The sequence below is a fragment of the Photinus pyralis genome, unplaced genomic scaffold, assembly GCF_008802855.1.
Source record: "Photinus pyralis isolate 1611_PpyrPB1 unplaced genomic scaffold, Ppyr1.3 Ppyr1.4_LG1, whole genome shotgun sequence".
Classification (NCBI taxonomy): Eukaryota; Metazoa; Arthropoda; class Insecta; order Coleoptera; family Lampyridae; genus Photinus; species Photinus pyralis.
Genome location: NW_022170249.1, coordinates 52,009,907 through 52,022,168, shown reverse-complemented (window position 1 = coordinate 52,022,168; position 12,262 = coordinate 52,009,907). Strand labels below are relative to the sequence as shown.

The 12,262-nt window shown below is 38.8% G+C and overlaps 4 protein-coding genes across 5 annotated transcripts; 3 read left to right on the top strand and 1 right to left on the bottom strand.

Annotated features, from left to right (window-relative positions):
- Positions 1–3: 3 nt before the first annotated feature.
- On the bottom strand, positions 4–9,950 carry LOC116159700 (EF-hand calcium-binding domain-containing protein 1-like). The gene is made up of 4 exons (XM_031472745.1): positions 9,904–9,950; positions 435–812; positions 286–390; positions 4–238 (listed from the first exon to the last, which is right to left on the bottom strand). The coding sequence occupies exons 2-4, from the start codon at positions 810–812 to the stop codon at positions 50–52; spliced, it is 672 nt and encodes a 223-aa protein (XP_031328605.1). The 5' UTR covers positions 9,904–9,950; the 3' UTR covers positions 4–49.
- Positions 2,393–3,577, top strand: LOC116159701 (farnesol dehydrogenase-like). Its single transcript, XM_031472746.1, has 4 exons — positions 2,393–2,494; positions 2,544–3,005; positions 3,054–3,212; positions 3,263–3,577. Exons 1-4 carry the CDS (start codon positions 2,399–2,401, stop codon positions 3,302–3,304), a joined length of 759 nt encoding a protein of 252 aa, XP_031328606.1. The 5' UTR covers positions 2,393–2,398; the 3' UTR covers positions 3,305–3,577.
- LOC116159698 (trypsin alpha-like) lies at positions 6,182–7,398 on the top strand. Of its 2 annotated transcripts, none has more exons than XM_031472742.1 (4): positions 6,182–6,472; positions 6,525–6,699; positions 6,751–7,141; positions 7,193–7,398. In XM_031472742.1, exons 1-4 carry the CDS (start codon positions 6,400–6,402, stop codon positions 7,355–7,357), a joined length of 804 nt encoding a protein of 267 aa, XP_031328602.1. In that variant the 5' UTR covers positions 6,182–6,399; the 3' UTR covers positions 7,358–7,398. The 2 variants fall into 2 exon arrangements, with proteins under 2 accessions (XP_031328602.1, XP_031328601.1); XM_031472741.1 differs by having other exon boundaries at positions 6,187–6,472; positions 6,522–6,699.
- Positions 9,392–10,822, top strand: LOC116159699 (trypsin alpha-4-like). The gene is made up of 4 exons (XM_031472744.1): positions 9,392–9,862; positions 9,916–10,096; positions 10,145–10,532; positions 10,584–10,822. Exons 1-4 carry the CDS (start codon positions 9,817–9,819, stop codon positions 10,737–10,739), a joined length of 771 nt encoding a protein of 256 aa, XP_031328604.1. The 5' UTR covers positions 9,392–9,816; the 3' UTR covers positions 10,740–10,822.
- The last annotated feature ends 1,440 nt before the right edge of the window (positions 10,823–12,262 follow it).

The window sequence follows — 12,262 nt, the reverse complement described above, 5'->3', positions numbered from 1 at the left end:
AAAAGTAAGAAGTTACAGAAGCAGCTTTTTATTGACAACCGATCATCGTTCATTTAACATTACGTACATGAGGAGAGAAAGACGACAAGAAGGCTCTTATGGCCTCGCGATTAGGTAGACATTGCCCAAATGTTTCTAATCCTAATGGTACGTGTCGAACGTAGTTAACAAAATCCTCCCTTGACACGATGCCGTCGTGATCCCAATCCAGCCGTTTTGTAAGCAGATCGACAAAATCCTAAATTTAAGTTACAATCTACCCACCATTCACCATAGTCTACTCACTCTGACGCTGTCCTCTTTTTCCACCTCGTCAACGATTAGCGAATTTTTCATTAAAGACATCATGTTGTTTCGGCTTAGGCGACCCTCTTGATAGCGGTCGTAGACCTACAGTTCGTGTGCGAATCAATGAATGCAACATTAGCAGTTACCTTGAAACAGTGATCAATCCGATCCTCGGTGTTGCCATAAAAGAACAGAAGCATCGATCGAACCCAGCGCTCCATTGGGAATATCGGCGTCGGATTTCTTGTTGCGTCCAGTGACGAGGCTATAAACTCTAACAGGTCGATATCGGTGAGGTCCAGTGTGTTGTGCAGAAACTCCCTGAGTTGATTCTTCGTCATTCCCTTCGCGTTACCCTTTGATTCGCATTGGAATTTGTAGTAAATCAATACGAGCGCAACGATCTCTTGTACGGGCCGATGGTATTCATTTGAAATTCGTCTAATGAACCTTGTGTGTTTGTTTATAAACCTTGTTTCTTCAGATGGAGAAATAGTTAAGTCAAAATGGACTCCGAATGACATCTTAATTAAACAAAATGAAAAGATATATGTATAAATATTGCGCTATGACATTGATTGATTGGTAGGTCACTGTGGATACGGAGGTACCTAGTACTTTTCGTGTTTATGATCCAATTCCATACATCTAACATCAACGTGATTTTCAATCCGAATACAAAGCAACATTGTGCAAGGTCTGACAGCTTCAGCTTAGGGAGGAGTTACATGGTACAGGAAAGCATCATTGAAGAAAGAGTATTCCAGTAGGGGTTCAAACCATACATTGAATATACCAATAAGTCGTTATAAATCCCTTTTTTATTCTTTATTTTGGTTGTTTCCCTATCACCCTTATATAAATAGTCATGAAAATTAACACTTAACCTTCTTTACAAGAAAATCCTGCTTACTACTAAATCAATAAATTTGACCCATTGTCATGGACAACTTTACTAACCAAAGTAAATCGAAAATTAAATGGAAATTGTCTAGAAATGTAAACCTTTGCGAATGGGCTTTTCTACAGACTATCAGGTGGCTTTAATTAGCCAAGTTACACCGATTGCTACCTTTTCAAGACTCAAAAATCTCTATACAAAATTTTCTTATTACTCCAGTTTTCTAAAAGAATAGCAAGCAACAGTAGTCGTAAACGATTTATAAAAAACGAATTTCCACTTGCATTCATTTCCCATTTTTAAGGTGCAACTTCTATTAAAATTTCGTTGCATATGTGCAATCCATTTTGACCCGCTACTTCAAGTAAACGGCACAGAAAAAATGCCTTCCTTGATGCAAGCCTCGACACCATCACGAACCAAATAGCGAAAAAAGTGGAACAATAGCTCTTCAGATAAAGAACTAGTAGCAACCGGGCGGACGGACAGATGGACGGACAAAGTGGCCACAATAGCGCGCTAAAAATGAAAACCTACCTTAAACCTATGTTCCCTGGATGGTTTTTTTTCTACGGCAATGATACTATCCTGCATTACTCTCTGGATCATGGAAAGTAGATAATACCCAAATTTCAGAAATACTATTTAATTAGTGTACGGTTTTTTCAAATTATGATCTGTGACACCTTCACACACTTTGATAATATTACAACGATTGATTGTACTTACTAGTAAAAAAGATTCCTGACCAAAAATATACATAGATTACTGTATTTAAATAATTCTATTGCATTTCTATTGCTTTCTAGTAAGCAACACACTATATACCTAACTTAAGCTTCTCAAAAAAGATTGGTGGCCAATTGACACTGAAGAATGGAAGTGGAGATAGGAACGTAAATATGTTTAACTCGAGTCTATTAGAGAGTACCTACATTCCTAAGTTACCTAAAATTTCCAAATTTACATGTTAGCATGGTTTGGAAAGATGATAATTGCTTTCGCATGTTCAATTCGATTAATTAATCTACCCTTACGACATTGCCGCATTAACAATATAGCCGCCAACGACCATCAATGATCAAATGGAGCGTCTTCACGCGACGCATTGAAAACGTTAATTAATAACAAGTGCTAATAAAAACACAGAGCGGCACGCAATCCTACTTTCATCTGAGAAAGTTTACTTTCTACTAAATTTCAGTCGAAATGGAACGCTGGCACGGGAAGGTAGCCGTCGTGACGGGTGCAAGTTCCGGCATAGGAGCCGCCGTTGCAGAGGCACTTGTTGATAACGGCTGTATCGTAAGTGAACTTCCTGGTTATATTTTTATGTTAAGATTGGCCAATTTAGGTCGCAGGGTTAGCGCGAAGAAAGGAAAAAATCGAGCAGATCGCTGCGCGTCTGCACTCAAAGGTCGGTAAGCTGTACGCGTTGAAAGCAGACGTGGGAGTTGAAGAGGACATTTTGACTGCGTTCAAGTGGGTGCAAGAGAACCTGGGCCCAATCCACATTTTGGTTAACAGCGCGGGAACGGGACGACCGACAAATTTGATCGAAGGTGAGACGACGGACTTTAAGTGTGTTTTGGACACGAACGTTCTGGGTTTGACTATTGCTACGAGAGAAGCTGTTAAAGATATGAGGAAGAATAACATCGACGGTTACATTGTACACATAAACAGCGTGATGGGACACCGCGTTTTCAATTTGGCGACCGAAAACGTTTACCCCGCGTCCAAGCATGCCATTACGGCTCTAACAGAAACTTTGAGGAACGATCTGAAGAGAATCGGGAGCAAAATTAAAGTCTCGGTAAGCGCTTTGCGTGCATACACACACTAACTAATCGCCATTTTGCAGAGTGTCAGTCCAGGTTTAGTAGATACTGAGATTTTCGCAAGCAACGGATTTTTCAAGCTCAAGGGTGTCGCAGAAATTATAGGCATGTTGCCAAAGATACAAAGCAAAGACGTCGCCGATGCGATTTTGTATCTCCTTGGTACACCACCTCATGTAGAAGTAAACATTTGTGTGTCATGAAAGTAGCGATACAACTCTGAATTTTTTAGGTCACTGAATTAACGATACAACCAACCGGTGGTGTCTCCTAAATTACTTTCTTTTTGAAGTGTTGGGTTGCGCAAGTCACAAGTGCCAATTTTACCGCTCTGGATACAATACGTACGCTATAATTTTTTCACAAGGGAGTTCTAAAGTGTACGCCGTTGTGGTACTAACTAGCAATTTAACATTTTGAAACTATTACGTTGTGGTATATTGTTTATTTTTCAAGAAAAGTACTGTCTGTGATCGTGGCTAAACATATATACCTATGGTATATTTTTTCCATTGATTGAATGTAAGATGAGTTATATAAACTAAGTTAGAATCTCGGTTAGAATAACTGTTGCATTCATTACACAATAAATATTCGATTACAAAACATTCCTCGTCATATACGTAACCTACTCGCGGAGAAACGAAGAGCCCGGAAAAAATGGCAAATAACAAAGAACAGGCACGACAAGACAATCTACAACAGACTTACACATCAACTGCATACCACACTTACGGAAGCCCGCAATGAGACTTTCAAAAAATATATCACCAATCTCTCTCCTACTGATCATTCAATCTGGAAAGCCACAAAAAAATTCAAGAGACCCACAATAGCAATACCACCAATCAGAAAGCCTGACGATACATGGGCCAGAATTGACAACGAAAAAGCAGACACCTTCGAAGAACACCTTGCCACCGTATTCGCTACCCCGAACCCACACCAAAACTACAATGACACCGAAGTTCAGGATTTCTTAACCGCTCCGTGCCAACTCTCGCCGCCAATTCAACCATTCTCTCCGTCAGAAGTACGCCAGCAAATCAACCGCACGAACACAAAAAAAGCCCCTGGCTATGACTTGATCGTAGGTGAAGTATTGCAACATCTGCCAAGAAAAGCAGTTGTCCTCCTCACCACAATATACAACAGTATACTGAGATTATCGTACTTCCCACTACAATGGAAGTATGCTAGGATCACTATGATCGCAAAGCCTGGCAAACCACCCAACCTCCCATCTTCCTTCAGACCGATAAGCCTATTGCCTCTACTATCCAAACTCTTTGAAAAACTCCTCCTGAAGAGAATTAAAGAAACTGTTAATCTCGACCAGATAATTCCGACCTTCCAATTCGGTTTTCGTGAAGCCCACACGACGATACACCAATGCCACCGGATTGTCAATCAAATAATAGAAAGTCTTGAAACAAAAAAATTAACTGCAGCTGCTTTCTTAGATATACAGCAAGCCTTTGATAAGGTTTGGCATGATGGCCTCCTGTTCAAGATCAAACTACAATTCCCAGCTCAGATCTATTTAATTCTAAAATCCTATCTCACCGAAAGATTCTTTCAAGTTATAGTACATAACTCAGCCTCGGAATACCATCAAATTAAAGCAGGAGTACCGCAAGGAAGTGTGTTAGGCCCTCTACTCTACCTGATCTACTCATGCGACTCACCAACCACGAATAACACAACTATTGCCATGTTTGCCGACGACGTAGCCATCCTCTCAACCAGTGAATCACCTGAAGCAGCGGCAAATCATTTACAGAACCACCTCAACCTCCTTCAAGACTGGACCAACAAATGGAGGGTCACAGTAAACAGCGACAAGCAGCACAAATAACCTTCACCAATAGAAGACTTGCGTGCCCTCCCACTAGTTTTAACAACATCCAAATCCCAACTAAGTCCGAAATAAAATATTTAGGTATGCACCTTGACGAAAAACTCAACTGGGGTGCGCATATCAAGAAAAAAAGACAACAAATAGACTTGAAACTAAAACAGATGCAATGGCTTATAGGAAGGCGCTCGCAGCTATCGTTATCCAACAAGGTCCTGCTCTATAAAACAATCATAAAGCCCATTTGGACATATGGTGTCCAACTCTGGGGCTGTGCAAAAGCATCCCATACAAAAATCATACAAAGAATACAATCTAAAATACTCAGAATAATCACTGACGCACCATGGTATATAAGCAACGATTCTATCCACACCGACCTGAAAATCCCCCATGTAACAACTGAAATCCAAAGATTCGCACAGGCATACAACATTAAATTACCAGGACATGCAAATGACCTTGTGGGGCACCTCGCGCGCCAACCAACAGCCCCAAGAAGACTCCAACGCACCTGGCCACTAGATTTACTCCCCTAACTGTTTCATGTTAGTGTATAACCCTGGGAAGACGGTAATGGCCTGAACCCAATTATGACATGTACATATCCAAGATAACATTTACTCATTACTCAATTGTATTACTGAGTAGATTGTAAATATGCAGATATATTAATAAAAAAATAAAAAAAAAAAAAAAAAAACATTTACAATTTATCATGCAAATTCACCATTTGTAAACCCTGAAATACGAGTTTTGGGTTGCTTAAAATTAAATAAACCACGTCTAAAGCGGCGATCTAGATAATCGGCAGAGAGGTGTGATCCGACGTCCTATACCTAAAGTTTGAACCGAATCGCTCCAAGCGTTTGCCATTTATCGTGTTCGCAGACAGGCAGACAGATACCCCTAAAAAGTTTGCATCGCTTAATAATAATCGTTTCAAGATGCTATACGGGTCTAAGTGTGGTAGAGCCACCCGGCCGTAAATGGAGTAGTGTTCCATAGATGCATTGTAGCTAGCATTACCCAGGGATAAACTCCAAGCATTTCATATTTTATAGGCCGAGTCCATCCCGAAGGGAAAAATCGTTTTTATCATGCTTACTTATATGCTTCAAATAACCTGTCTAATTGTGGCAGAGAGTAATAATATTTCGTTAGATCTTGTGTGATGAGGTACTAAAGATAACCGTGTTTTCAACTTGTGCAAACCAAACAGCAGGTTTATCGGGCCAAAGTGGTGGCAGTCTTCGAACCTGTTGCATCGTGCCATTAGGCTTCACACCATCGAGGTCGGCAATGTGGGAACCGTTAAGTTTGTAAGCTAGAGGTCCTAACAGTAAATATGTAATTTTGGAACAAGAGTTACAAACGCGATCAGAATAAAAAAACTGAACTCGTAACTGTCGCGATAAAAGCTACTGTCTCTAAGATAACTAACTATCCGTCCCACATTTGTTAAAATCTAATCTCGGTGCTCCACGTGAATGGTATAAAAACACCGTGCAATGCACCATCGTTACCTTTTAGCCATCATGTTCAAAATCGTGCTGATTGCAGCGATCGCCGCTCTTGCCATTGGTAAGTGGAAATCATCTTTCAACATAATCCTAACTAACGTTCGAATTAGAAGCAAGCCCGAGATTTCGTCCAGTAGTTCCTCAACTGGATGGAAGAATAGTTGGAGGAGTCGACGTGAACATCGAAGATTACCCTCACCAAGTTTCTCTTCAATTCTTAGATGTTCACGATTGTGGCGGATCGATCATTGCACCCAACCTAATTTTGACAGCTGCTCACTGCACTGAGTAAGATCGTAATCTCTAGTCGACTAGTTAGTAATGAGTTTCATATGGTAGTCATCTGGTCCAATTCCTAAGCATCCGTTACGGAAGCAGTTTAATGGAGGAGGGTGGTTCGGTAATAAAAGTTGCCCAAAAATTCGATCATCCCAGTTACGATCCAATTACCTTCGATTATGACCTCTCGATCCTGAAACTGGTCAGCGACATTAAGGCGTCACCCAAGGCACAGATTATTGATTTGGTACCATACAACACTGAGGAAGGCGGTCGTAGAGCCTTCGTATCAGGATGGGGTGCCCTTTACACTGACGGGCCATCACCAAAACAATTGCAAGTAGTTGAACTCAACGAGGAAGACAGAGAGGCATGCAAAAAGGCATACGGTGGCAAAAAGATCACCGACAGAATGATCTGCTTTAACAACCCCGGTAAAGATTCGTGTCAGGTAAAATATCGTATTAGTACTTGCAGTTTGGAGACTTTATTTTCTTCGTAGGGTGATTCCGGTGGTCCACTAGTCGCTAGCGGTGCTCAGGTTGGTGTCGTGTCATGGGGATACGGATGCGCTGACGCTAAATATCCCGGTGTATATTCACACGTAGACAACGCGCAGCTGAGAATGTACATTGAAGATATTTTAAGAAAGCATGCTAGCAAATAAGATCTAAACAAAAAGTTTGTTCATTAGAAGTTTAACTGTTTCTTTTGTGTTTTCTTATAACTTATAATAAAAAAACGACAGCAAGTAGATACTCCTTATGATGCATATGAGGTACACTTTATACACAACGCGCTGTTGCATCGGGTGTGTTGAAACACACTGCTTCTTATGTATTTGTTGGCGGGTGAAAATTTGTATAATAGATGTGGTGTCAACACCAGAGCACATACTTTGTGTCTGTGTAGCATACAAAAACGAACGTGACCTCTTCAAAGTTACCACGATCACTGTCAAAGAGCATTAGGTAAGTTTCATACGAGTCATTGTAATTTTGAACAAACTTTGAGTGCCGGTTTGCTGTGATGATCTGTGATACCTATTCTTGTAATTATGTATACATGTTTCTTAGTTGATGTTTGTTTTTCTCTTGTAAAAATACTTTATGTAAGTAAAGTACTAAATAGGACGGTAGGCTAATGGCCTTAGCAGCCGAAGCCTTAGGTGGGGTATTGGTGGACCCGACTACCTAATAGAAGAGCACAACAGTATACTTGAGCATTGCTTCCAAAGTCTGCATAATGAGCATTTCCCAAAAAAATTGTATGAATAATAACAATAATTTTATTGCCCAACAGTTAATAACCATTTATGGACAAATACAGGGGAACAGTTAAATAGTAACAATTTAAGTTGAAAAATGGCGTGGTTAAATTAAAGAAAAAAAATAGGAATTACATTAAGAATACCTGTCTGCGTAAAACAATTTCAAGTAGGTACTGTTATTAGTATCTAATTCTAAAGATAATAAGTTATTATAGTCACGAAATGCAGTTTAGGTAGGAGATAATCTGCCCTGTAATGTATCACAAACGTTAAAATTAACGTGCAGGTTATTTGTCAAAAATGTCATTTTGCCTAGGCAAAATAACGTTTTTCTTCTTCGTTCTTTACACATTGACGAACCATCACGAGGAGCGTTGAAATTACCGTGCTTAAAAAATCTGGGAGGAGATGCTTATATATGTTTGTAGAAAATTTTCGGGGTGTTCAAAAGAGAATCGAACTTGAACGGAATGCCAAGTATCCTAACGCACAACGTGGACAAATTAGCCGCGGCGCAAATTGTAAAAATACCTTACAATGGGGCAAATCTACGAAGCCGTACACGGGCCATACACACACTTGGTGTTCTTATTCCAAAAATAAGTGGAAATTTCGACAAAAAAAGTGGAAACTTCGACAAAAAAGTGGAAATTTTCACAAAAAAGTGAAAATTTCTACAAAAAAGTGGAAATTCCCACAAAAAAAGAAAATTTTCAAAAAAAGTGGAAATTTCGACAAAAAAGTGAAAATTTCGAAAAAAAGTGAAAGCGGCGACAACAAAGCAGAAATTTGACCTTCCCCCGCCGCCCCATCGAGTGACCCATCATTTTAAAGGCCATCAAATATTTTTGTCGAAATTTCCACTTTTTTATGGGAATTTCTACTTTCTTGTAGAAATTTCCACTTTTTTGTAGAAATGTTCACTTTTTTGGCGAAATTTTCACTTTTTTGTAGAAGAAGAACACCAAGTGTATATGTGGCCCGTGTACGGCTTCGTACAAATCACTAGACCTATCAATTATCAGTTATCGGCGTAGATTCAGGTGATGTTTTTTTGCAACGTAATATAGCTATAGTAATTTCAACCATAGATAACTAGGTAATACACGAAATTTATCGAATATCTAAAGTGGCATACACAATGGGATATTTTAAAAAATATAATAAATTATCAGCTGGTACAATGTAATGAAACTGATTAACGACGTACTTAATCATTTCAAACGATTTTTGATACAAAAAAAATGAACTCTGTACCTCTTTGATGGTGCGTAGATTATGATCAAACTTTGCGTACATTCCGCAAGTTACAAAGGTAAAAGATTATCCTATAGTCTAGTTTCCATCAAATTAAAGGACCTCATCACAATTTCTTAACTTGGAGGCAGATTTCTTAAAACACCAAACAGAAAGTAGTATCCACGTTTCACTGTGGAAAACACTTCGAAAAGCATTGCTATTTGTAGAGAAGACATTGAAATACCTTACCACTATGAAGGGAAGTATATAGGAGGTTTCTTCGGCAAATACGTCAAAAAAACAACGAGTTAATTGCGCCATTGTTCCTAAATTGCGATTGATAATGTTTCACGTAAGTAAACTTAATGATATAATGTATAGTGTTTCGGCGAGTCTCGTCAACGGTTTTTAAATCTCTGGTACTGTCTTGACAAAGCGGTTAGCGACGTCTTAGAATACCACGAACTCCTTTTTTTTTGTAGCAAAGCCCAAAAACTTAAAACCGTGAGTTTAAACTAGTTGAGAAAAATCTAATCTATATACGTCACATACGTGCTTGACAATGGTATAAAAACGAAACGCAATGTATCATCATCACCTTTCGCAATCGCAGCAAAATGCTCAAGATTGTTCTTGTTGCAACTATCGCCGCTCTCGTAGCCGGTAAGTACTAGCTCAATTTTTAAGTAAAAATTTCCACTTACATTGCATATCAGAGGCAAGTCCGATGCCTCGTCTTCAACTTCCACAGCTCGATGGAAGAATAGTGGGCGGAGTTGATACTACGATCGAATCTTACCCACACCAAGTTTCGGTTATGTATTTTGATCGTCACATCTGTGGTGGATCGATTATTGCACACAACCTAATCTTGACAGCAGCCCACTGCACTCGCGGGTAAGATCAACATCAATCCGTTCAATAACCCCAGCTTTAATTTTAAAGCCAAGAATACTATTTCCTCAACATCCGTTATGGTAGCAGTTTAAAGAACGAAGGCGGCCAAATCGTTGCCGTGTCCGAGATAAACGACCATCCCAGTTACGACCCAACCACCCAAGATTATGACATTTCAGTTTTGAAGGTAGAAAAGGATTTTGAACTCTCCCCCAAGGCTCAGATTATTGGACTAGTCTCTCCCAACACTCAAGAAGGAGATCGCCACGCGTTCGTATCCGGATGGGGTGCCCTCTACTCCGGCGGCCCATCGCCCACTCAATTGCAGGTGGTTGAAGTTAAAGAAGAAGCTCGCGTTGCCTGCAGTAAGGCGTACGGTAACAAAATCACCGACAGAATGATCTGCTTTAAAAACCCTGGTCAAGACGCTTGCCAGGTAAATCAACACGCTTATCACCGCGTGACATTTTTGAACATTTTTTTACAGGGAGATTCCGGCGGCCCACTAGTTTCTGGAGGTGCCCAAGTCGGTGTAGTTTCGTGGGGATGGGGATGTGCAAATGCTAGATTCCCCGGAGTTTACTCACACGTCGACCATGCGTCCCTCAGGAATCATATCGTAGGCATCATGAACAGAAAATAGTTTTGTACAAGAAAAATATGTAATGCAATAATTCTTGTGTTCTGTTTTTAATTCGCGTAATAAATAAATAAATGCATAATGGCGCAATAACTATACATCACCTATCCGTAAACTCAGTGGCCTAGTAATCGTTGAATTAGTGATATTAGGATCTACTGGGTAAATAAATAAAATAAATAAATAAAAGTTGATGTGCTTTACTCGAAACCCACAAATTTCTAAGAGTTTGTTAATAATCATTTGTAAAACTAGTTTTGAAATTTGCAAATTCATGAAAAAAAGGCACTTTAAAAATGTGTTGCACACAAAAGTTTGTCACATAATGGTCCTAATGAATACTATCATTGACATTCGCGATTGACTGTCACCCAAAAATTTATGCTATTGTTCATATACAGGGTGGTGACTTGGCTAGCACATCATAGGGATTTCAATGTAAAATTCATAACATGCGATTATTGGCTCCCCAAATTATTTTAGAGCAAAAATGTATTAAGGTTTTTTGTAGAAAACAATTTTTTACGTCAATCAACCGTATTAGTTTTCAATTTTTTGCATAATAAAGACGGAAAATTGGAAAAATAAAACCCCTACCTTTTTCAATAATCTGTGATGCCATGGAAATTTATAATACAAAAACTACGCCAATATCCGTCATGCCATGGAATGTTTGCTATAAAACAAATCAAATTCTATCAAAAAGTATTATATTTAGAACAGCGAATTCAACATAAAGAAAGGCCAAATTACTAAAAACGGTTTTCTAATATAACAATTTACAATAAACGTTCGAATAAGTCACCATTAACTGCAAGACAGTAACCAAGTCGATCATAAAATCCATTTCGAACTGCTACTATAATTGATAACTGGATATCTTTTTGTTTTAGAAAATTCCATGGCATCGCAGATTATTGAAAAAGATGCGGGTTTTATTTTCCCTATTTTCCGTCTTTATATGAAAAAAATTGAAAACTAATACGGCAGTTTGGCGTAAAAAAATGTTTTCTACAAAAAACTTTAATACATTTTTGCTCTAAAATAATTTGGGGAGCCAATAATCGCATGTTATGAATTATACTTTAAAATCCCTATGATGCGTTACGCAAGTCACCACCCTGTATATGGAAACGCAGAGTAAAAATCGTGAAAAAATACTTTCCATACGATTTTTTGACAAAGAAAGGTTGGGAATTTGGTCACTATGCAAGAAAATTATTTTTTGATATCTTTGAAAATAAATATAGGACAGCGCATTGTCATTGTACATTTTACGGTTTTTACTGTCGTCGTTTCTCTAATTTCACTACAACAGCTGTTATTTAAGAAAAACGATTTTTCTATACATGGACTTATGGATCTAACTAAACAAGTAGTAAACAAGCAGCAGATCAGTATTTTATTAGCAAAAATTAAAATGATCTAATCTAATCTAACTCAAAACAGACTTCAGAATAAGCTTTTAGTGAAAATTAAAAGTCTCTAGCTATTGTAATTGCTGAGATCTCAACCGGACAGTCAGC

Coding starts and splice junctions, on each gene's coding strand:
- LOC116159700 (XM_031472745.1), bottom strand. CDS start 812: ATGTCATTCGGAGTCCATTTTGACTTAACTATTTCTCCATCTGAAGAA. Junction 391..434: donor GGATTGATCACTGTTTCAAG/GTAACTGCTAAT, acceptor CACGAACTGTAG/GTCTACGACCGCTATCAAGA. Junction 239..285: donor AAAAAGAGGACAGCGTCAGA/GTGAGTAGACTA, acceptor ACTTAAATTTAG/GATTTTGTCGATCTGCTTAC.
- LOC116159701 (XM_031472746.1), top strand. CDS start 2,399: ATGGAACGCTGGCACGGGAAGGTAGCCGTCGTGACGGGTGCAAGTTCC. Junction 3,006..3,053: donor GGAGCAAAATTAAAGTCTCG/GTAAGCGCTTTG, acceptor GCCATTTTGCAG/AGTGTCAGTCCAGGTTTAGT. Junction 3,213..3,262: donor GTACACCACCTCATGTAGAA/GTAAACATTTGT, acceptor TGAATTTTTTAG/GTCACTGAATTAACGATACA.
- LOC116159698 (XM_031472741.1), top strand. CDS start 6,400: ATGCACCATCGTTACCTTTTAGCCATCATGTTCAAAATCGTGCTGATT. Junction 6,473..6,521: donor GATCGCCGCTCTTGCCATTG/GTAAGTGGAAAT, acceptor CGTTCGAATTAG/AAGCAAGCCCGAGATTTCGT. Junction 7,142..7,192: donor CCGGTAAAGATTCGTGTCAG/GTAAAATATCGT, acceptor TTTTCTTCGTAG/GGTGATTCCGGTGGTCCACT.
- LOC116159699 (XM_031472744.1), top strand. CDS start 9,817: ATGCTCAAGATTGTTCTTGTTGCAACTATCGCCGCTCTCGTAGCCG. Junction 9,863..9,915: donor TATCGCCGCTCTCGTAGCCG/GTAAGTACTAGC, acceptor ATTGCATATCAG/AGGCAAGTCCGATGCCTCGT. Junction 10,097..10,144: donor GCAGCCCACTGCACTCGCGG/GTAAGATCAACA, acceptor TTAATTTTAAAG/CCAAGAATACTATTTCCTCA.